The following is a 25,405-nucleotide window of genomic DNA, read 5'->3' as shown; positions in this document are numbered from 1 at the left end:
AAATTGGTATTGGATGGACCTTGAATTAAAACTCTCCCACAGAGTGATTTTATTATTTCATATTCCATCCCCCTTTTTTGTGTAGTCTTAAGGTAAAACTTGTGTGTATAGCCTTTATATATATTCGAGTTTACGTTGCTGTTTATGAGATATTTATACTCATATACTCATGTTAGTAGATAGATGGGTTATTTAGTATTTGTACTATGGTGTTAAGAACCGGAGTTATTTGTACTCTTATGTCTTATGTATGCATGTTCAAATAACTAATCTTCCCAAATGCCCGAAAAGAAACATGCATCTATTGATGATCTTTAATAATAACTGCACACTTATGAACAACCTCCGAGTTCACCAAAATTTCATTGCTGATTTCTACGTTTATCATAGTTCTCCTCCAAGTTCAGCTAAGTGGCCTTTGGATTTGTCAATATAATTTAACATACAAAAGTTGCTCTCTCAAAAATCAAGATAATGTTTGGGTTTCTCTAAAAAATCAAGGCCAGATCGACATCAGCCTGTGCAACAAAATTGTTATCATATAAGAAAATATCCTCAGCTTAAAGAGATAAAAACCTTGTATTATTGTCGGAAGCCCTGTGTCACATAATGAGCTAAAAATTCCAGCCAGATCTTGCATTTTGTTAAGCTGCTACCAAATCTCTCCTGCTGCAACTTCGAGTGTACTTGAAGTCTTTAATAAAAAACGGCTGTAGAATGTAAGTAACTAAGTATACCCATTAGATCTGGATACCCAACAAGGGGTTACAGTGATCAGTTCGGCAAATTTACATAGATAACCTGTGCCGTCCTGTGAACAAGTTTTTATTGCATAAATCACCAAGTTAAATGTAATCTACTAAGGGAAATACTTTAACAGGTGAATTAAAAAACAAAACATACTATTGTGAATCTGAAATAAAATCTCAGTCATGAACTCATGAACAGGAATATTGTGCTCAATTAATAAGTTCTGGCATGTTAGCTAAAATTTGAAATAAAGACTTGAATGCATATATACCTTGTGCTGATAAATTACTTCTGCCATTTGTCTTCTTCTAACAGCAAATGGATCATAGACTTGACAACGTCATTATTTACAATCGTTAGAATTCTGAATAACAAAGAAAGAAAGAAAGAAAGAAGTTATGAACAACTCCAGATGCAACTCATGTTATGCAAAACGAAAAACAAATGAGAAAAGGAAAAAGTTAGCACCGGGTATTAACATAGCATAATCAAGAGAATGAACCAAAATATACATGATACAAAGACTGTTTGGACCGGAACAAGATAATGTACAAATATTTAAAGGTGGACAAATATCAAAATAAACTTGGACGGAAATGAATATAAACATCGCTTAAAAGCAAAAATCTAAAATGCCCCCGGAATACCATGTCAACCATACCACAAGCCAATAAATTAATACCACCAATGATTTTTTTCTCCCATCGATCTTTACAGTTATGTGGTTGATAGTTATTAAATTGAAAAATTATGCAGTAGGTTTGTATTGGTTGGTGATACAGCTATGTAATACGCCTGTAAGGGATACGGGAATGGTACCTCTGGATTTCTAATCGTCTTCTTCAAAATATAATGAAGAGTTACTCGCAGTTCTTTAAACAAGACAGCAGTTTGGGCCGGTGCATTAACGTTTAACCATCCATCTATATTGACCAGTCCAGTCTGTAACACGAAACACCAACACAAACTTCAAAAAGATAGAAAAGCAAACCATAATAAAAAAAATAAGATGTATATAAACTTTCTCTCGTTTGCTAGGCACTATACATTTATCCGATGAAAGATTGACATCCCTAGTTGTTAAACCAGGCATCGGATACTTTATGTGGTAAAATTCCTAGTTGTTAAACTATCTAAATATGTTTACAATAGATAGCATATAGCATTCAAGTACACATGCATTATATGTTGCAAAAGTTAGGAAGAATTTTTACCTGGTGCTGAACATTGATGGATCCACCAAATTATAAAATAGTTAAGGGATAGTTGATCGTATTATCTCGCAGAAATACTTTTTTGGTTTCAACCTGAGAATATCAAGTCAATCATTAAGGGGAAACTTTCTTCAAGTGAGTCCAAATCTCTCTCTTAAGCACAATGGGGCCTCTTGGCCCATGCCTGTTGTGATTGTTTGGGCAAAGCCCAGACAGTTACATCACAACGAGATCATAATACATAATGCATTAATGCTCAATCAACAAAAGGAGAAACATTAGATGACCAAAATAAAAAAAAAAAAAAAAAGAGAGAGAGAGAGAGAGAGAGAGAGAAATTGCATCCGCAAGCTGAAAGTGCACATACCTTTTCAAGGAAGACCAAGAATGGATGCTGAAATGCTTTTAAATTATTGTTGATTGAAGAAGGATGCATGTAAACCTCTCTTCTTTCATCATACCAGACTGGATGACCCTTTACTGAAGTACTGGACTTCCTAAGGTTATTGAGAGCTGGTCCAGCAATGTCTTGTTCAGTGGCAGCTACATTAGGATATAAATCTGCACATAATCCTGCCTGCAAGAATGCCTTCAGAATCTATGTCTAGTACAAATGTCACTACCAAATTAGTCTGAAATTAGACGTAAAATACAACTTCCAACTATAAAGTTGGTGACTTTGTGAAGTATATACAACCATGGGCAGATCTCCTCCAAATTGATCTTAAGCTTGGTTGAGAAATTTAAAGTTGAGTGCAATGACATATTATAATAAAAGCGTGCAATAAGAAATTAGCTCTGTCAAGTAATTGTCCTCCAGAATAACATAAGAGTTGTTGTGTAACATGAACAATTTACTGTGAAAGAGAAAGAAGAGAAAGAAGACTGCAAGGAACCAAAAGCATCAAAAGCCATATGGTTCTTACCTTCACGATTGACGAATGATGAGCATACATATTGAATAGTTGTGATTTATCAGAAAACTAACTGTCAAGCTTCTCTTTCTTCTTTCCCTCAGCCTGAACCAATAAAGCATATACTTGTTAAAATCTTCAATTTCAAATAAGAAAGTGCAAATTGCTGGACAAAAATTTTGTAAAATATAAATGAACACTCAAACATGCTATCACAAACTTATATGTAAACCAATGAAACAAAGGCATGGCACCTGATATTTCTTTGGAAGATCAATGAGCCCAATGTCTGCTAGCAATGTTCCAAACTGTACCCTCATGTCTCTGACATTCACAAAAATATCAGAAAACGCAAAAATATTAATTGAATATGCATATTGCTCAAATTACTCATGATATATTTGTCATGCTATTCTTAACATATTTCTGTTAACATGAATTGATAGTCATGTACACCAAATAGTATCAAGAATAATTTCCAGTGCATTAAGCTGCTTCCTTTTTGACAGTAAAACTATAAAGTATTCATATTAAATTTTTCAAACAGACAAGAAATGAAAATTACACCTGATCATGTACATGACTGAACTGCTTAAAAAGTAAGAGCTGCAAAATTGATTGGCGACTTTAGCTCCTTTGTGCAAAAATTAAGTTTCACATATAAGAGAAAAATGTATTAAGAGAAGCACCAAACAACAGATTATACTGAAAAAACATGCCATCAATATGAGTTCAGTAAACAGTCAACAACTACAGGATCTGATCCAGTAAAGCTTATTAGTAAGCAAATCACGAGTTCACGACACTGATATGAGTTCAGCATTCAGTCAAAAAGTACACTGGCTCCAATAAAGTCTATAAGTAATCTGATTATAATAAGGACCATGGTAAAATTTAAAAAAAAAATTGCCTCGCTAGAATGGGGAAGAAAGGGTTATCTGATAACTGGGACAGAGGTATATCATGACTGCAAGTAGGAAAACACGATCTGAAGTCAAGAAGTCTATTCCCAGCAATATATCATTTATTACTTGGAGAATATATCAACTTACAAAGTTCAAGCAAACCACCAACTAACCTCATGCAATATCTTCTGCCATTTCTTGTAAGCCACTATCATTACCAAGTGATCAGATTGCTGATAACTGTCATTTGAATCACTGAGTCCATCCAGCTTATCGGTCAACAGAGCCAATTTGGCTCTCTCAACATTTTGCCTCCAGAATTTATACACAAATAAAGAAATAAATCCTTAAGAAATTGATTTTCTTTTCTTTGACAGCAGAACCATCAAACTTTAGTTCAGCGTTAAATGAGAGTGAAAGTCTTAAAGAAGTTACCAAGTGATTAAAACTTTAGTGGAATGGATTCCTTTTTCATTTTAGATCAAATGAGTTGTAAGAGACATAAAGTAAACATCCATCAAACAAGAAAAGAACACACTCAATTTTTCATGGTTAGGCAACATGCCTATATCCATGAGACCAAGTTCAGAAGAAGCAAATCCACTATGAAAAACTTATGAGTTCAAATACAAAGCAAGATAAACATAGTTGTAAAACACTCCCTGTCTTCAACATGACAATTCTATCTTCTTTGGTTGAACTTCGAGTCACCACAACAAGCTTCACGAACACGAAACCACCAGGTCGAACTTGAGCTCCTCTCAAGTTTCAACAACGAAGACCAATCTTTGAGACAGCCGCTTCCACACAAGCAATCATCAACATGGAATCAAGTTCCAAAGTTGTCACACAAGGACAAGAAGAGATGGTAATTTCAAGCCTACCAAAACATAAGAGAAACATTAACAAAAACAAATACCTCAGAGTACAGTCAATGAATAAACAGAGGTAATCAGATTTCTTGAAGAAGATGCTAGAAAAGTATGAATATATAGAGAACAAGGCCCAAGGGTTAGGAGACAATAAAGTTAAAGTTAATTTTTGTATTTTGCTTTTTGTAAAAGAAAACTTTTGAACCACAACAAAAGCAAAAAAAAATTTCTTGACAATGAACAATAATGTGACAAATGGACAAGTACCACAACAAAATATCAAGAATGGGATATTTTTATCCCAAATGAAAATGGGAGCGAATTTGTACATTTGTGGAAAAAAAACATTTGCTAAATACATTGTGACCACACAGACTTTAATGCGCCCACACAGATGAAGGTGGTCACATTTACAGAGAGTGGTCACACTGGCAAACAAACCTGAAGATTGTGCAAGACAACAAATAGGACACAAGATCATAAGATGACAAAACACTTACAAAGAGACCTCATCTTTCGGATAAACAAATGGTGATTTGTAGCTAAGAAATGCTGACATTGAGAAAATGGGGGATAAGCAGCCAAACATTCCACCATACAGCAGCATCTGCATTTTGAAAGGGGAAAAAAAATTATTGAATGAATTAAGTCCTCCGTATATTTTTAAATCTGACAAGCAATCAGTCCAAGGGAAAAATATAAAGTAATCTTTTTTTAGATAGTATGCATGACTACTACAATTAAAAAACAAGAAGGAAAAAACATATAAAGAATTAGATATCATGGGGATATATCAACAGATTTTCATCACCCTCCTTGTCCGCATCCTTATTATTTCCACTATAATTAAGTTAACATGTTGATGTGCTGTTACCAATTGTGTGCATGTCCCATATCTGTTTTCGTACTAGAATGCAGCGATTTTACAATTAAAAAAAAAAAAATTGTTAAAGCTACTCAAATCAAATAGAGAGAGAAAAAAGGAGGAATTGCTTCCCTCACAAGATGGAGGATGAATTTGCATATCACACTATTGCCCTTGGAGTTTCAAGTAATCTATGTCCCACAAAATACGATGTTTTGAAACTCTATGTCCCACCAAATACGACGTTAAGTGAAAATATAAAAATAATTTGCTCCTAAGAATTATAAAGTTTTCTTATTTTGACTTGTAAATGAGGACTAGTAGTCGACTCTCAACTCAGAATTTGAGGCAAGTAGAAATAAAAACTTTAACATAGCACAGAAAACAAAAAGAAAAAGTAATCAACATTCATACGATGACTAAGATGCCACAAAATTATTGTACAAGCATTCAAATCCCTAGTCCTTTAAAATGTTACATTTAGAATATAAAGGACTAAATTAATATGTAATGCACACGTTTCCGACCAATACATCAACAGGGAGTTTTGCCAGATGGTGTCCAAGAGGTGTCAACTCCTCATCCCCTTCAACAGCACCGACCTAAACAAATAACCGAGTAGCAAGGTATAACTTTACACGGCAAGCTAGATGAAACAATTAAATGAACACAATTGAAACATTTTTTGACATCACAAAAAGGGGTTCTTTTGTTAACAGGAAAATCTGAAACACAGAAGTACTTGTTTCATGAAGCATCTGACAACATTATGCTAAGCATTCATTGCTTCTGCAAGTTAGAGAGAGTAATGCTAAGCTAAAAGCAATTTTGCATATATCCAATGGTAAAACTGCACCAGAGCTTTAGTAACGATGATAGTAAGCCTACCTCATACAACAATGAAATTGCTGAGTTCACAGCTTCTTCCCTGGGAGGTTTTAAAGCCTGAAAACAGAAAGGTTAACAAATCAAGTCAGCCTACTGACAGAGTACCTCAGACGAAAAATATACAAACCCGGAAACAGTATTACTTGCCTTGGATAGAAATTCCTTTATGCAACTCCACTCACGAACCTTTGAATTGTGGAGAGAAAGAAATAAGAAGTGGGTCATAAATGAAGACATCAACAGTTAAGGTATCATTATTTTCTTTTTGGGTGAAATCTGAATCGAATGGAACTTTGAATGGGTCTAAACGAACAGATTTTCATGATATGTTTATTTTTATTTTCAATATTTAAAGATAAATCTTAAGTTATTTGAATTTGCAGATTAGAAACATCTAAAAATCAGATAAATACTAAGGGTCACATATATTTGTGTTTCACATGCAATGAAAAATAAAATTATTTTAATAGGCAGATTATTTTATTAAAAAAAATCTATAATGTTGAATTAAACTATATTTATATATACTTTGTTGAATCTTATCAGACAATCTTTAAGTGCTCGACTAAAGAACACCTCAATATTAAGTATTTTTGGGAGTAGAAAGTACCTGATAATGACGCATGAGTTTTTCATCTCTATGACGTGTGTAAGAACAAAAGCAAATTCCAGGTTTTACACGTCCTGCTCTTACTCTTCGTTGTCTTGCATTTGCTTGGGATATCCAGTCTTCAACCATGCTTGGGTAAGTTGCTTAAGTGAACAACGGAACTGAGTCAATTTGATATGCATTACAGACCGAAAACAGCCATCAAAGGGCAGGTTGTTGCCGATTTCATTTCAGAATTCTCATACCAGCCCGATCGAGGACCTGAGCAACCAACCGACGAGATCGTCCAAGAGACCGCTAAAAAACTATCAACCTGGAGCCTCTATGTTAATGGTTCCTCAAATAGAAAAAGGGTCGGGGCAGGTCTTCTCCTCCTTAGTCTCGAAGGGACGCGCATTCATGGAATCCTCCAGTTTTGGTTCTAGGCTACTAACAATGAGGCTGAGTATGAAGTGCTGCTCGCTAAACTGCGATTAGCAAGAGAAATGGGATTCGAGGCGATCAACATTCATAGCGACTCCCAGTTGGTCATTAATCAGATCTCGGGAGAATACCAAGCCAAGGAAGAGAACATGATCAGCTACCTAAAGAAAGCAAAGGCTGCACTCAAGCCTTTCAAATACTTTACGATCACGCAAATCCCGAGAGATAGTAACTCTATCGCAGATCATCGCTAGACTTGGATGTGTCGGACAATATCCTAGTCCGGTACATAGGAATCCCGAGCATTAGCTTGCCTAAACCAATGGTAGCCACAACCAAATCAGTCTCTTGGATAACCCCAATCATTCTGTATCTCCGAGATAGGACCCTGCCCAACGACAAAACTGAGGCAAAAATCTTATGCACTAGAGCTGCTCATTACACCCTCGTTGGGGATCAGTTATACAAGCGGGGGTTTAGCGCCCCTCTCCTCTGTTGTGTGACCGACAAGAAGCATATTATATTATAAGGGAGATACATGAAGGGATCTGTGGTAATCACACTGTCGCTCGATCACTCGCCAATAAGATTGTCAGCCAAGGATATTATTAGCCCTTACTTCAGGAAGACACTTTAAACTTTGTAAAAAAGTGCGACAAGTGCTAGTAGTTCGCAAACATCCCGCGAGCTCTTTCTCACCAGCTGACTACATGACCAACCCCTGACCATTCTCTATGTGGGGAATTGACTTTATTGGGCCTATGCCCACTGGAAAAGGGGGTGTCAAGTATGCCATGGTCGCGATAGATTATTTCACAAACTGGGCAGAAGCAAGCCTCTGGCTGTGATCACTACTAAGAAGCTCAATGACTTTGTCTTTAAAAGCATAGTGTGCTGATATAGAATTCCTCATACTCTTATCTCTAGAAGAGGTAAGCAATTCGACAGCGAGGAATTCAAGCAATTTTGCGATGAGTTGGGGATCCACAAAAAGTTCGCCTCAGTCGCAGGTTGAAGCTGTTAATAAAACCATCAAGCACACCTTGAAGGCCAAGCTTGGCACTGCCAAGGGTAATTGGGTTGATGACTTCCCTGAAGTTCTATGGGCATACGGAATGACTCCGAGAACCTCCATTTCGGAAACTCCCTTCTTGCTATCATATGGTTGTGAGGCAATGATCCCGATAGAAGTGGGAATCGGTTCACTTCGGAGAGACTTTTTTAACAAAACGAAAAATGAAGTGCTTCTACGCGTTAGCCTAGACTTAGTCGAAGAACATCGAGACAAGGCTCGGTTAAGAATAGCATCTTACCAGCAACGAGCAAAAATGTTCTTTGACTCCAAGGTCAGAAGAAGAGACTTCTAGGTCGGCAACTTGGTTCTAAAAGAAGTCTTTCTCGGTACAAGGAAACCAAGCGCGGGGGTATTAGGAACTAATTGAAGGTCTAAAAGAAGGTCTATACTCATCGCCAAAGTGATACGACCACGGACGTATCACCTCAAAAGGTTTAACGGTTCCAAAGTACTGCGAGCTTGGAACGCCGAGCATCTTCGCCCCTATTATCAATAATTCCAGGCTTGCTCTCAGTCTTCCATCTCTTTTACTTATAAAGTTTTCCTTGTAACCTTTATGAATGAGATCGTTCTTCTTCACCTTGAATAAATGTCTTACATGATCTTGTTCGTTGTAATATTTTTACAAATTTCTCGATACGATGTAATATCAGTTTTGTAAAGCACTCGAAATTGTAAAAGTCTAAAGAAACTCTTTTCATTCGTGATTTACAAAAGTACAATGGATAGCCAAAAAAGAAAATAGTCAAAAAGCAGAAAAAGATAAACAAATCATTGGCCTTCATCTCCAGAATCTACAGGCGCGACCTCATCGTCCCCCGGTTGGTCGCCGGCTATCAGGTCAACCATTGGATCCTTAGGAACATATTGCTCCGACTGATCATCCTCCAGAGTGGGCTCTTGTTCCCTAGCCTCGTCGTCAGCTCGAGCCATGGAAGCAAGGATGTCTTGATAATAAGGTGGGAGGTCGGAGAGATCCATTCCCAGGTTCGTTGGCTGCAAAGTATAAATGGCTTGAATTGCCCAGTCGGCGGCTTTCCTTTCAAGCTCAAGATTCTGTCCCTTGATCTAGTCAGTCAGCAAAGCAACCCACCCTCGGGAAAGCTTGAGGTCCGTTTCCAACGCCCTCCTCTGCTTCTCGGAGGTCTCCCACAATCGAGCTCTCTCTTTCGCTACTGTTCTCTAGAGCTGTTTGACCTCTTCACCTCTTCTTTCGAGCTCAGCCTTCTGGAAATCCACGGTGCTAAGGGTGGAATTTTTCTCCACCAAGTATTGATTTGCCTAGAGGTTGAGCGACCTTGCCTCTATGGCCCAATCCTCAAGGTCCTTCTCCAGTTTGGCATTCTCCACTTTCAGGTTGTGGATCCCTCTAGCATAGTCTAAGTTAAGCTTCTATTGGGCCATGTGCAAAGCAAGTAAGGTCTGCAAAAGAAAGAAAGCAAGAGTTAACTCCCATTTTTTCGAAAATTATTAAAGCCAGAAAATCAACCAAGTTTGAAGTCCTCGATGAGGACGGATCGCCCTACCTGACTTTGCAGCTGAAGAGCAGTGCTCAGCAAGTCCGTAGGCCGGGAAGCCACGAACTCCTCAAAGGCCGAAGCCAGTTGGCACTCCAGTAGGATGTACACCACCGACTGCAAGTGCTCAGGAAGTTGCCCCATGGAGTCTGACACTAGCATATCTACCTCCGTAGGAATGGCAACTCATCAGCCCGTTGCTTGCCCACTTTCTTGTGGGTGACCATAGTTTCCCCCTCTCTTCGGCCTGAGCCTTTGGGGATCGCTGAGACGCCTGACAAGTAGAAAACCTGGTAAGGCTGAGAACTCCCAGGCTGCAACCCAACGCCCTCTGACTCGGACTCCGATTCTTCGGCCTGCAACTGTTTTCTCTTCTTACTCTTTTGGCCCGCGATCTTCTACTGGGGGGGGGGGGGGGCGAGTTGCCGCAGGCCGAGGAGCTTCCTCATGTGTCTCTGGAGGTGTTCGCCCTTCGACTCCAATTTGTATCCCTCATGTGGGGATATCACCATGGACTGCCTCGATTGGCTCAATGCACCTTGGGCGACATGATCATTGTGTACCATAAAAATGTTAGTAATACAGGTCGCCACAGGCAACCAAAAAGTATTCTAAGTATGGGGGATACTTACGATCCGACTCTAAGGATGCTTCCGGGTTGAAAAAGATGTACTTCCTCAAATTTGCAATGGTCACGAGCAACTTCGCATCACGACAAAGGTCGGGAAGATGGCCAAATGCAATGATTTGGTTGTAATCTGTTAGATTTCCCAACCTAGTCATCTTATTCCCTGCGAAGAGACAAAAAGTTTCATCAGACACAAAAACTGAAGGTATAACAACTCGCAAATGGAAAAGAAAGACATATTTGGCTCCCTAAACTAGTAGACGCCATCATATTCAAAAAAGAAAAACTTAGTTTCATAAGCCCCGACATTGCTGGGGTAATTGAATATCCCTCCCTCGATCGTAGATCGCTTCGAGAGGTAGAAAGAATCCTTGTCTTTACTCTTCTTCAGATAGTAAGAGCACGCAAGCTCCAGTGTTGTTAGCTCGCCAAGGCCGTTTTTGCCACATGCGATATACATAGCAATAGCTATCATCTACGCATTGGGCGTTAACTGCATTGACGCAACCTCGAAGTGGTTAAGAATCGACCTTACGAAGGGATGAAAAGGTATCAGCGCCCCACACTTAAAGATCGTCTCCGAGATCGCGACCTTTCCCTCTGGGGGATTCTGAGCTGTACAGTTTCTGTGCTGGTAGACATTCACGTTAAGCGCATATTGGTCAACTGCCTTTTGTATCTCCTCTCGGGTGATCACCGACAAGGTCTCTAGCACGAGACCCGTTTGGGCGGCTGGTGCCTACGAGCTTGTGCCTTCGGCTCCCTTGGTCGCTGAAGCGTCCATTGTTCCTAAGGTTTGAAAAGAGGCGACATAATAAAAAATAATAAAAAGTAATATGTGATAATATATAATAAAAGAAAGAAAAAAAGCTCAGCCTTCGTACAATGTTTCGTACAGTGACGTGGAAGGACAAGGGGAACCCTAATGTATCATTCTAAAACCCTAGCAAAACCCTCAAAAACCTCTTGGGAGTGAACCCCCAAGGATCTGTGCCCTGAACTTCTCACCTTCAAGAGAAACTAAACCCCTCTCCTCACCACTATCTGGGGACATGCACTACAAAAACCCACCGGACAGCTTATACCCACCATTACCAAACAAGTCGTACAGAATCGTCGAATGACAGAAGAGAGCAAGAGAGAAACTCCTCTTACCTCTTGACGGTGTGGGAAGAGTTTTCTATCGTAACGAACGATGTGCATCAATGGAAGAAGGTGGGCTGATTGTTGCGAGAGCTTCGTTTCTCTTTTTGAGAATGAGAATTTGTGGCAACGAATCTGAAACAAATTCGGATTTTATAAGCAAAAATGCGTCGATTGGGTTTCCTGAGTGGGTGACGTTTGGGCAGAACATGGTCCTTACCATTGATTACGACCACGTATCGTTAATCCGTGAGAAAAATAACTCCCATGCTTTGGAAACACCAATCGACATTTTCCTCAATTGGAATAACCAAACAACGGCACAGTTACCCTTCTCCACATTAAATGAGCCCCTATCTGCATTTAATGCCCTGAAGGAGAATGTCATTTCAGCATGGTGTGCATTAAAAGCGCATGGTTGCCACTTATTATGTAATGGGCAAGTCTGTCAGAATCAAGAATATTTTATTGGTTAGGTGAATGTCACGCGTAACGGATAACATCTGAAGAGGTCGTTCAAATTAACACTCTTCACCAAGCGTTGATTTCAAGGAACACGACCCCTCGCTTTTGATAAGAGAGGCAATAAAACTTTCGCAGGTCGTAAGATAGAGTTGAGGCTTAAGATATATTGATACGGCACTGATCGCAACTTGAGTCAGGTCATTGAACCTGCCATAAAAAAACTATATCAGGTCGTTAAGTACATTTCTCAAGGATCCATGCAGATCGACCGGCTCAATCAAGCATCATCCGGGACCGCCCAAGTCGCGGCATAATCATGAAGTTCTCAAGGCTTAATCCTTAAACCTTAAAAACTGGAGGGCTTCTGTTATGCTCAAGAACCAAGGCTGGCGTAAGCATGAGTCAACAAGAACCATGAGAATTCAGGAAGGTTTTTTGCCGCCTAGATGTAGCCATATCCCACAAGGACAAGAGGGGTAAGGCCATCGCCAATAAGACAGGTGAACGCCAAGCCTATGAGTGGCTGGGAAATGTCCACCTGCTGAAGCTATACGCTATTTAAAGATACCTCTCATGCAGGCGACCAATGGGAAACAGGTTAGAAATTATACCACACCTACCCGCACGTAGAATCATGATTGCCAGCTTGGATCCTCCCACTATAAATAGAGGGCTCTCCTCCATTTTACAAGATTGTCTCCTTCACCATCTAAGCTCTCTCTCTCTCCCTTTCTCTTTCCATTTATTTTCCATGTTGTAATTCAGCTCGTCGAGTACGACCTAATTATAACCCACTTTTTATATATCACAGTGGATATAGGATTCGCTGTAGAGCATTCGAACCACTTTAAAAATTGTTACTCACTCCGTCTCTCTTTCTGCATTGTCATATCACGTGTGATTTCTAAGTCCTCTTAACACTTCACACGTGCAAATAGTTGGTGTCAAAATCAAACATCAATAATAGATCAAGTGTAAGACCCATTTGGCAAAGTATTTTGTCGGGCTCAAACATATGATGTGGAGTGATAGAGCACACCACACCAATAGGATAAGTACTTAATAGGACTATGTATGTTTCATTAGGTCCTCGATCTAATAGCTTGAGATTTTAAGGTGCATTGCCTAACTATAAAAGAAGGTGATAAAATATGAAGGGCCTGCTTAAGCCCACTGTTTTAAAAATCGGACCGGACCGACTGGTCCAACCGGTTGGACCGGGGATCGGTCACGTGTCAGATTCGAGTCAACCCCAAAACCATTATAATACACTAAGTCGCTTTAAACCGTTTGAAAACCGGATAATTTCAGCGAGGTTGGACCGACGGATAAACCGGTCCAAATCTTAAAAATCCCTAATACGCAATGCAGCCCTTTCTCATCTTCTTCTCTTTCAGTCTTTCTCAGCCCACCCAAATAGCATCTGAACTCGCTGGTAAACGTTATTGATCTGGGGTCCATGGAGAAATGCCTGACCACTGATTCCGGCATTCGATAGCGTGCCTCCGACGGTGAGATATAGGTAATCTGTCCAAGACTTTGGTGAGAGCCCATGCTTAAGAGTCTCATGCAGAATATTAATCCACAACTCACCACTGGAAACATCCACATACGACAGTTCAAGAGGGTGAACTTCCATAAGTGGTTCTTGGAGTGATTCTATGTTGATAACTACACCTTCTTGAGTTTGTGACTGGCCTTGAAGGGAGTGGCCATGGCCTCTAGCAGCCACTGTGAGATCAGAAGCATAACCCATATGATAGATATGCTTTATTATTGAGGAAATATCAGAAACTGATTTAGGATATAGAATTGTTGATGGTTGGAAATGGTGAGTATTGCCAAAGTCTTGAGCTGCATGATGCATATTTTGAAAGCTAAGGTAGCCGTCCAGAGGCAGTTGTTTTAATGAGAAAGGGATGTTGGAGGAAGAAGAATGAGTTTGAATTGTTGTGGTAGCTAAAGAGAGATTAAAAGAAAGGTTCGTTGTGTTAGGAATAGAGCTCAAGAAGAAGATCATAAAAATCATGAGAGATTCAGTGTTGTATTGTTTGAGAAAGCCAAAAAGTGGTGACCCCATTTTCTCTGGCTTATGGTGAGAGAAAGAGAGAGAGAGAGAACTTTCTTTGTGTTCTTCTTGGTTGGGAAAAGTAAAAGAAGAGGTATAGAGGAACCTTGGAAATGAAAGGCAGAGAAGAGAATTTAAAGTCAAACTGCCATATGTTCACTAGTTAAATCCGTATATTAGACTGTATAATATTATAATCTTTTGGGTTCAAGATTTTCTTTTGGCCCACCTTTTTGGTTTCCAACGTTAAGCAGAAAAAGGTCAGAAGAAAGTTATTCGGAAGATTTTACGTATCTTTGATACTTTCTCCCACACTATTTTGATTTAAGTACGGTTCCAGTACTGAGTCTGAACGCTCTACCAAGCTCTGTAATTTTTAACTTTCGGGAAGTGTGAAACAGTGGTTTGGTGCTCTATTCAAACATAAACTTAAATACAGAGAAATATTTTTATAAAAAAATTGTATCCGTAGAAATATTATAAATCCTTTCATTATTAGCAGTTAAGCACTTATATTGAAGTTAGAAGGGCTGAAGCTGAAATCAAATTTCCCAAGAATTGTTATGTTGTCAGATAGTGTGGAATAAGAAGAATGGATTTTGAACTTTGAATCATGTTAGACCATAATTATTATTATCTTATTAAAAAAAAAATCTAAAAAAAAAATTATTTTAAAAATGTGCTAATGTGTGATGATGTCACCGGTCCAACCGACGGTCTAATCGGTTGGACCGATTGAACTGTGACCCGACCATCAGAACGGGTTGCCCTCCGATTCGGTTTTTAAAATAATGCTTAAGCCACAGGCAGTAAAGTTGAAAAGTATAATTCAATTCCCATTCAGATTTTTTATAATTGTTTATCACGCATATGGTTTCCTCCCAAATGGCCTACGGTTCAATTCCTTGGTCCACAGCCTTCAAAATACCTTCCCAAACATTCTAGGGTTCCTCTAGTTCCCAGTTTTGAACTCAAGTTTGTTAGACGAGTTCGTTAATTCTAAGTTATCAATAATAATAATTAGTTTTATCGTCTTTCCTATCAAAATAACAATAATAATAATTAGACCAAAAACCTTTTGTTGTAATCCATTTTCAGTTTAGTTTTTATAAAACAAATTTCAAACAGGGTACCTAAGAAATTTATGTCATATAATTATATATTTCCAATATTGCTATAAATTTAAAGACAGCCCTGGCCACCAACCAAATTTGTTTTGTGAAACTTGTTAATTGTCAGCAACATTATTGCCACGTTAGAAAGAAAAATCTAATCAACAAATCGTCATTTTTTTGGTCAAATTCTGCTCCATCAAATATATTATAATTGTCACTGAGAAGTTTTCTAATTCATCATGCCAAATCCAGTTTTCTAATTCATCATGCCAAATCCTATAAAAGGAAATGGTTTGAAAATGATCCAGTCATCCAGCAAAGTTGACATTCTGAATGATATGAGCGTATGACTTTTATCAAAATGGCCCAAACCTTTTGTGGATTATAACGGTTTTCCTTATGCCTTCCACAGTCAATCACATACGCCACATCATCTATCGTTATACTTGTCTCAGCAATGTTTGTAGCAATGATAACCTGGATCATAAGTATTTGAAGATGAAATCGATAATTTCGGGAGCAAAATTAATTATTTCATAGCAACGATAACCAAGATCATAAGGATATAGGTGTTAAATAACATCATTTATCACAGTTTTTTGTAAAAGTATAACGAGTCTTACATTTAGTGGAAAATGTCGAAAATTCAGTATTAAGAAAAAAAAAAAAAAAAAAAAAAAAATCTGCAGTCTTTATTTCCTTAAAGCAGACTAGCACAATATTATCCCCAAAAAATAAAACATAAGAAGTTTGTTGCAAACAGAGAATCACTGAAGAATAGTATATATCGTTATCGTTAACCACAAGAGTAAAATAAAGCAAAATCTACCTTCCATATGTTATCAGGAGGTCGTAAGAACACCTTCTTTTGATCAGTTGATGCTATAGATGTATGTCAAGGAAGAATCCAATCTGAAGATGGTCCAGTAAATCGATAAGAAGCCACTAATCTATCAAGTAAAATGTAGATTTCTGACACTCCCTGTTTATGAAGCACTATTACATCAAAATAACAGTTTTGATATAGAGACAACACGGGCCCATGAATGAGTGATCAATTTGAAAGGATTACTGGAAGAACTTACAGGTAAAAATGAGTATGGCACCCTCAGTACATGTTTCATCAACATGACATACCAAGTCTTCAAGAAGATCATAGTCTATAACATCTTCATTCAATCTTTTCTGAGCAAAAGACCATGTAGTTTCATGTTACAGATGCAGAAAAGTAAAAGGAAAGAAAATAATACTATAAATAAAGCTAAATTAGCATCGAAAGGTAAATACCAAATTCTGCTGTGTTTGTTTGCCAAAAGATTGATAACTAATTGGAATATAATAGGAGTTAATATACTCTTCTGAGAGCATAGAATCATCACCCCATGTAGATAACACAACACTCTTCTTCCCCCTGTGGTTGTTCATAGGACCACACTGCAGCTATCAAAATCAAAAGAGTTCATTACCCAGAGGGTGATTTTAAAACTCTTACAGACAAAAAACCATGACAATAATTACAGGAAGAAAATTCAGCATGCCAATCCATAAAAGTTAACTGATTTACCAAGAATCTTAATTTGATGAAATATATTAAGAAAAAAAGGTTTTCCTTAAAAGCAATCACCACTTTGACATGGCTAAGTCATTTTATGAGGACACATCACTTCAACAAAACTATAGTTGATTTTATATCTTCACAAAGAAGCCTCAAGCAGGCATGAACATGTACTAGTAAAGGTAATGTTGGAAGATTTCGATTCTTTGAGCAAATCTCCTTGATTTGGTCAGATCATTCTATTTTTGCTAAGTGTATATTTGATGTAAATATAGTTTATTTCTTTCCTAGTTAGGCGGAATGTATCTTTAGCATTTAAGGATATTTCACAACTTAGTCTATTGTAAACACTATAAAAATCTATACTGCTATTCGTGAAATAATAAGAAAAACACTTTTCTTCTCTGCCCTAAATTCTAGATGGCATCAGAGCCAGATTAGGTCCTTTGAATATTGTCTTCTCCAGTCCTTTTTTTTTTTCTTGCTGAAACGTGCTCTGTTTTGCTCTGTTTTTCTTACCGAAAATAGAGCATTTTCTATTTGCTATTGTTCAGTTTTTTTCTCTGGTTTTTTTATTCCTAGCCCCTCTTTCCAATATGTCTAAACAATCCAGCGAGACTTCTGTCACCTCCCAAGGTACCAAAACCTTTGACCCCAAACTTACCCATATTGAATCCAACCATTCTGTCCAGATTACAACTATTAGGTTGAACGAGGGAAATTTCATGAGGTGGTTTCAATCGGTTCGCATGTATATTCGTGGACGGAGTAAGATTGGTTACTTAACTGGAGAGACTAAGGCACCTGATACTTCTGATCCTGCTTACAGTGTCTAGGATGCAAAAAACTCAAAGGTGATGGCATGGTTGGTGAACTCTATGGAAGAAGAAATAGGTGCCAACTTTATGTGCTTCTCTACGGCTAAGGAGCTCTGGGACAATGTTTGTCAGATGTATTCTGACTTTGAAAATTAGTCCCAAGTCTTTGAGTTGGAATTGATGCTAGGCGAAATTCGCCAAGGGGAGAAAGTGTGACTCACTATTTTAGTGCTCTTAAGAGGTTGTGGCAAGATCTGGATCTCTTCAATGATTATGAGTGGAAGAGCTCAGATGATTTTAAACACCACAAACAAACCGTGGAGAAACAGAGAATCTTTAAATTTCTTGCTGGCCTTAATGTTGAATTTGATGAGGTCAGGGGTAGAATTATTGGTAGGAAACCTCTTCCTACTATTGAAGAGGTGTTTTCGGAGGTAATGAGGGAGGAAGCCATCGAGGGGTGATGTTGGGAAAGGAGCCTTCTGGTGGTACAGTTGAAAAATCTGCTGTCGTTGCTGATCTTAATGTTGCTCGGTCTTTCTCCACTCAAAAGCCTCGTGTCTGGTGTGATTACTATAACAAACCATGACACACTCGTGAGACTTGCTGGAAACTTCATGGCAAGCCAGTAGATTGGAAGAGCAACAAGGGTGGTGACAAGAACAATCGAGCAATTTCCACTGCCAATGAAGTGGAGAGTTTGGAGAAAAGTCTTAACAAGGAGCAAATGGATTGCCTCATTAAGCTGCTGACTTCCAGTCCAATTCCTAGCCAATCTAGTGCTTCCCTTGCTCAGACATGTAGTATCTCTCAAGCCTTCTTTAGTCACTTAAATTCTACACCTTGGATCATAGATTCAGGTGCTTTTGATCACATGACCAGTATATCAGACTTGTTCCATTCATACTCACCCTGTCCAGGTAATAAAAAGGTTCAAATTGCTAATGGATGCTTATCTTCCATAGCTGGGAAAGGAACCATCAAATTATCTGATAACATTTGTTGTAGATAATCATGCAAAATCTTACAGATATTGCATGATTAAGTGTATAAATCTGTAATAGGATATTAGGATTGTAATCAATACATATTAGGAACAAATCTATAAAATAGGAAGTTAGAATATTTATTTCCTAGATTAGTTCTTTATTTTCCTATATATATTGATGTATAATTTGTCAATACAATATGAAAATTATTACAATCAGTTCTCTGTTTGTAGTATCAGAGCAATTCTAGGTTGTTTTTTTCTTTTCTGCCCAAGTGAGCATTATTTGTGAGTCACCCTGGGGAGTGCCCTTCCCGGCTTCGTCTTGTTATTTCCGGCAATTCTGTGTGATTAGTTCCTCAGTATCTCAGCGAGGTCAGAACAATTTTGTTGGTTTCTGTTGGTATCAGTTTTGTTGGTTTATGTTGGTATAGAGTTCGTTCTTTGAAGAGTTTTTGTTGGCTATTTTCATCTTCTTACCATGACTGATAAGTCTATAATTGATATGGTGTAATGTCAAAAATTACGGAACATAAGCTTAATGGGTCTGATAACTATTTTGATTGGAGTAAGACAATTCGTCTTTATCTGCGAAGCATTGGTAAAGATGATCATCTCACCAAAGATTCATCTGAAGACGATTCAAAGTAAACGTGGTTGAGAGAGGATGCCCAGTTGTTCTTGTAGATACGGAACTCCATCAATAGTGAGATACTTGGTTTTGGTTTAATTAATCATTGTGAATATGTGAAGGAATTGATGGATTATCTAGATTTTTTGTATTCTGGGAAAGGGAATGTTTCTCGTATTTTTTATGTATGCAAAGCTTTTTATCGAGCTGAGAAACAAGATAGGTCTCTTACGACCTATTTTATGGATTTTAAAAGGACATATGAAGAACTTAACATTCTTCTACTGGTGAGTGCTAATGTGAAAGTTCAACAAGCTCAACGAGAGAAAATGGCGATTATGAGTTTCCTAGCTGGACTCCCTTCTGAGTTTGAATATGCTAAATCTCAGGTTCTTGCTAGTTCTGAGATCACCTCCCTCCAAGACATATTTACTAGGGTTCTTCGTACAGAAAGCACTCCATCTGTTCAATCGAGTAGTGCTCTTGTAAGTCAGAATCATGACACCGGGCGTTCATATAACAGGAGAAATAATAGAGGACGGGGTTCGAATTATCATGAGAATCGAAGTCAAGAGTCAGGAGGGATTGTGTGCTACTATTGTCATGAACTCGGTCATATAAAGTGCACGTATAGAAAGTTGCAAAAAAAGGCCCAGAAACCTCAGTCAGCTCATGTTGCCGCTATTGATACTTCTAAAAACAATGTTATGATTTCAGTTGATGAGTTTGCCAAGTTTTCTCAGTATCAAGAATCATTGAAGTCCTCATCTACTTCTATCACTGCTCTCGCTGAGTCAGGTAAACCAAATACATGTCTTATTGCCTCATCCTCCAAATGAGTCATTGATTCTGGTGCCACAGATCATATGACAGGTAATCCTAGTCTCTTTTCATCATATCTGTCACATAATTCCTCGTCTAATGTTACTTTAGCTGATGGGTCAACTTCTTGTGTTCTTGGGTCTAGGTTTGTTAACCCTACTCCGTTAATTTCCCTATCCTTTGTATTGAGTCTACCACAGTTCGCTTTTAATTTAATTTCTGTGAGTAAACTCACTCATGCTCTTAAATGTTGTATCTCATTTTTCCTTGACCATTGCCTATTTCAAGATCTTACAACGAGGTAGATTATTGGTAAAGGACATGAATCTGGAGGGCTTTACATCCTTGACACACATGTGTCAAGAACCATTGCATGTTCCAGTATTTTGACCCCTTTTGAGGTGCATTGTCGGTTAGGACATCCTTCTTTACCATTGTTAAAGAAACTATGTCCTCAGTTTAATAAATTATCTTCGTTAGATTGTGAGTCATGTCAATTTGCCAAACACCACCATCTTTCTTCAAGTCCAAGAGTCAATAAACGGGCTAGTGTCTCTTTTGAATTAGTTCATTCAGATGTTTGGGGTACGTGTTCTATTATGTCTAAACCTGGATTTAAATATTTTGTTACCTTTGTTGATGACAACTCTCGTGTAACTTGGCTATATTTAATGAAAAATCGTTCTGAGTTGTTTTCTCATTTTTGTGCCTTTTGTGCTGAAGTTAAAACTCAATTTAATACTTATGTCCAAACATTAAGAAGCGATAATGCCAAAGAATATTTTTCGAGTTCTTTTCAGTCTTATATGAGCCAACATGGCATTCTTTATCAATCCTCTTCTGTTGACACACCGTCCCAAAATGGAGTAGCCGAGAGGAAAAATAAGCACCTTCTTGAAACCGCTCGAGCCCTATTATTTCAAATGCAAGTTCCTAAACAATTTTGGGCCGATGCAGTTTCCACGGTCTATTTTCTAATTAACCGCATGCCTTCCTCTATTTTGAAAGGTTCTACTCCTTACAGTGTTCTCTTCCCGTCTAAGCCTTTGTTTCCTATTGCCCCAAAGATATTTGGTAGTATTTGTTTTGTTCGTGATGTTCGACCCCAGGTAATCAAGTTAGATCCCTAATCTCTTAAATGTGTTTTTCTAGGTTACTCTAGCCTTTAGAAGGGATATCGATGTTATTGTCCTAGTCTTATGTAAACCCCACCAATACGTCCAAGGGTAAAATAGTCTTCTCCTTTTTATGTGTTAAGTTAACTACCATGCACATGCCTTAGGGGTAAAGTGGTAAAAGAATGATGATATTTTGTTTGCTTGACAAGATAAAGATGATGAAGGATTAAGGAGTAATTAAAAGACAATTGTTAAGGGCAAAAAGGGAAATAATGTTATAGGACATTAAATGCAAAAGACAAATGTCAAATGAATAAAAATAAAGAAAGAAAAAAGAAGATGTTAGATGGTATGGGTCGGCCAACATAAGCCTTCTACCACTTTTCATTCTCTTCTTCAAGTTTTCTACAATCTTCCATACTTTTCTTCACTACTCCATTAAAGTTTCAAGTTTCTTAGTTGCAATCTCTCAAGTGTTTTATATTTCTTCCTTTATTAAGGATATTAGGAGGTAAAATTCAACTCCTTATCTTATATAAATATTGTGTATTTCAAGTTATTGAAATTTCCTTATAATTTATGTTAGGAAAATGGTCAATTGGAGATAAGGAGGAGGAAATTTGCAAAGGAGTGTTGTTTCTTGACATAAGGTAAGGGAAACCTCCCTTTAATAGGAAATAAGAATTAGGTTTCTAGGGTTAGTATTAGGGAACCTTAATTCTTGTCACACAATAGCAATTGAGCTTGGTTTGATGATATAATTGATGGATTTATATGTGAATTGTAAAAACATTGAAGTTTGATGACAACCAATGGAATTAGTTGTGACATGAGTTTTTTTAACATATTACAAGGGAGGTTATTATTGATCATTTAACATGTTTTTCACAGGGGAGAATGGTTAGGAAAGGTTAGGGAGTAAGTGGAGGTGAATAGGTAAGGAAAAACCCTAAAATAGGCATGTTACCATGGTTGCCCTGTCACAGCTGTGACTTTATGAGTAATTTTTGGGTATCTTACCGATTGAACTGGGTTGAGACCTAAACATAAAATTTGTAGCCCTATCTCTAAGATTTAAAACGAGACCAGGATCATATCAATCCGATGTGTATAACTCAAGTTATGCCTTCTTGAATCTGACCTGTACAGAATAACTACCTCAAAAGTGCCTCTAATTTCTTAATTTATTTTTAGCCTAATAACCTATGGTTGATTCCAAGTATGGAAATGATGCTTAAAGGGTTTTGAAGTATGTTTGAATGAGTGATCTTTATGATTATTTAATGATTGTATGAGCATATATAGTTGATGTAATGAATGACCAAGGAGGTTATATGTAATATGTTATGTATTACCTAATTATGAGCTTGTGTATGTATAAACAAACCTAAGTATGATATGTTCTATGAATATGTTATGCATCCACAAAATGGTCATGATGAAATGATATGTTCATATATGGAAAGTGTATGTTTTTTTTTTTAAGAATAAAGCATGTCAAGCATATTAATGATGAAAAAGGGGGACTTGATCCCAAGTTTGAGCAAAATGCTTCCAAGGTACATAGACATGCATTTTTGTGAAGGAAAATGATTTGTAAATTTTATGGAAGATGTTGGCATGTTATGGGGAACTTGAGCTCACTCATGCACATGTCTAAACCAAAAGAAATGAACAGTCCATAGCATGCATGACCATGGGGACTGTGTTTTATGTTAAAGTTAGCTCATTGGCCAAAGGTTCCGTAATCCATGCCTCAGCTTAGTCTGATCGGTAAACAGTAAAAGGTTTTCAAAGAAAAATGTACTTATACATGCGTGATATTGATGTGCATTATTCGTGAACATTAAAGGAAAGCATTACATGAATTATGTTATGCCTTCTGATATGGATTGATTATGCTATGTTATATTACTTTTATGTTATTAATGCTTGGTTCATGTACAAGTAAATAAGATGCTTCCTAAGTTTAAGAATGTTACATAGGGTTAAATGATTGATACCCTTACTGAGTGATTAGCACTCATACCCCTAGTTTCCATGTTTTGCAGGTAATGGTTAAAGCGGTAACGGCGAGTGGCGGTCAAGAAGGCTTGGGGCATGCATGTTTTTGTTCTAACTAAACTTATGATGTTATATAAAGGATGTTGCTTTTGAATTTAATATATATAGTTTAATGTTTATAATCTGAGTTTTATGAAATAGTAAATATGTTTTGCTTATAAATGATGGGAGATATTTTATATTTGCTTCCACTATTAAACAATTGATGTTGTGGTTTTCTTTAAACCATATTTTTCATATATAGTCATATCTTGATAGGTTGATTAAGAAAGTAATGTAAATGAGAGGACACGTTTTTATTTATTTATTTATTTATTTTCTTATAGTACATGTTTGTAACCAGGATTTACGATTTAAACTACACAACCTTCCAGGCATGAATTCTCTAATTTTCCATCCTAATGGAATACTTAAAGGGTACCCGGCTGGAGGGGGGTGTTACATCTTAATAGATATCTGGTGTCACCTGATGTTACTTTCTTAGAAAACACCCATTTTTTTCCTACTTCGTCTACCTATACAAGTTAGAGGGAGGACGATGACTTACTAATCTATATTGCTACATCCCTATAGCTACTCCCACACATGAGGCTTCCCCACCTACTGTTCCTCCTTCGGCACCACCGCATGTCCATCCACTACCTCCATTTTGCATTGTCTATTCTCGTCGATAGGAACCTCCTGTACCAGTCCCTTCGTCGTTAGACCTAGTCTCTAGTGATCCCGATACCTGTGTTCCTTGTCAAGAAGACACTCATACTTCATGTCCTACCCAAGACTCTTCATCGTTGGATCCAACCTTGAGTGATCTTGATCTTTCTATTGCTATTCGAAAAGGTAAACGTTAGTGTACTTATCCTATCTCTTCATTTGTTTCTTATGATCACCTATCATCTTCTTCTTGTTCTTTTGTGGCATCACTAGACTCTGTCTCCCTTCCTGCAACTGTTCAAGCCTTATCTCATCCTGGTTGGCATGATGTTATGATAGAAGAGATGAATGCTTTAGATGTTAATGGTACTTGGAACTTGGTTGACTTACCTACTAGAAAGAAGCCTATTGGATGCAAATGGGTGTTTGTTGTTAAAGTAAATCCTGATGGGTCAGTGGCTAGGCTTAAAGCTCGTCTTGTAGCTAAAGGCTATGCTCAAACATATTGAGTGGATTATTCTGACACTTTTTCCCCTGTGGCTAAATTGACTTCTGTTCGCTTATCTATCTCTATGGTGACTACTCATTCTTGGCCATTACATCAGTTGGACATAAAAAATGCCTTTTTACATAGTGACCTTCAGGAAGAAGTTTATATGGAGCAACCACCTGGATTTGTTGCTCAGGGAGAGTATGGGAAAGTTTTTCATCTTCGCAAATTGTTGTATGGTTTGAAACAGAGTCCACATGCTTGGTTTGGAAAGTTCAGTGAGGTAGTTGCAAAGTTCGGAATGACAAAGAGCAAGTCTGATCACTTAGTCTTTTACAAACAATCGGCAATTGACATTATTCTTCTTGTTGTATATGTTGATGACATTATCATCACTGGGAGTGACACTATAGGGATTTCATTACTTAAGTCATTTCTTCACACTTAGTTTCATACAAAAGATTTAGGAATGTTGAAGTATTTCTTAGGGGTTGAGGTAACAAGGAGCAAGAAAGGCATCTTCTTTTCTCAAAGGAAATATGTACTTGACTTATTAACTGAGACAGGAAAATTGAGTGCTAAGCCATGCAGTATGCCCATGTTTCCTAATTCGTAACTTACGAAAGATGGTGAACTATTTGAAGATCCTGAGAGATATAGAAGACTGGTTGGAAAGTTGAACTATCTAACAGTCACTCGTCCTGATATTACGCACTCTGTCAGTGCAGTAAGTCAATTCATGTCTTCTCCTATTGTTGACCATTAGGTAGCGTTAAAACAGATTCTGTGTTATCTGAAAGGAGCTCCAGGTCGTGG

The 25,405-nt window shown here is 37.7% G+C and overlaps 1 protein-coding gene across 1 annotated transcript in view; it reads right to left on the bottom strand.

The window, feature by feature from the left end:
- Positions 1-289: 289 nt before the first annotated feature.
- Positions 290-25,405, bottom strand: part of LOC116131041 (DExH-box ATP-dependent RNA helicase DExH7, chloroplastic-like) — a 60,328-nt gene continuing 35,212 nt past the window's right edge. The window contains 23 exon segments of the mRNA XM_031416691.1: positions 290-811; positions 1,022-1,114; positions 1,559-1,692; positions 1,965-2,057; positions 2,332-2,541; positions 2,891-2,983; positions 3,133-3,202; positions 3,446-3,512; positions 3,953-4,095; positions 5,156-5,262; positions 6,039-6,122; positions 6,409-6,465; positions 6,556-6,594; positions 7,019-7,161; positions 9,296-9,584; positions 10,043-10,197; positions 10,666-10,824; positions 11,625-11,718; positions 13,741-14,037; positions 15,804-15,929; positions 16,282-16,448; positions 16,538-16,637; positions 16,740-16,886. Coding sequence (XP_031272551.1) covers positions 1,036-1,114; positions 1,559-1,692; positions 1,965-2,057; positions 2,332-2,541; positions 2,891-2,983; positions 3,133-3,202; positions 3,446-3,512; positions 3,953-4,095; positions 5,156-5,262; positions 6,039-6,122; positions 6,409-6,465; positions 6,556-6,594; positions 7,019-7,161; positions 9,296-9,584; positions 10,043-10,197; positions 10,666-10,824; positions 11,625-11,718; positions 13,741-14,037; positions 15,804-15,929; positions 16,282-16,448; positions 16,538-16,637; positions 16,740-16,886 — 2,853 coding nt within the window. The 3' untranslated portion in view covers positions 290-811; positions 1,022-1,035.

Source organism: Pistacia vera, unplaced genomic scaffold, assembly GCF_008641045.1.
Source record: "Pistacia vera cultivar Batoury unplaced genomic scaffold, PisVer_v2 Contig228, whole genome shotgun sequence".
NCBI classification, from domain to species: Eukaryota; Viridiplantae; Streptophyta; class Magnoliopsida; order Sapindales; family Anacardiaceae; genus Pistacia; species Pistacia vera.
The sequence above is the reverse complement of the archived record's forward strand: the minus strand, read 5'-3'. Positions and strand labels throughout refer to the sequence as shown.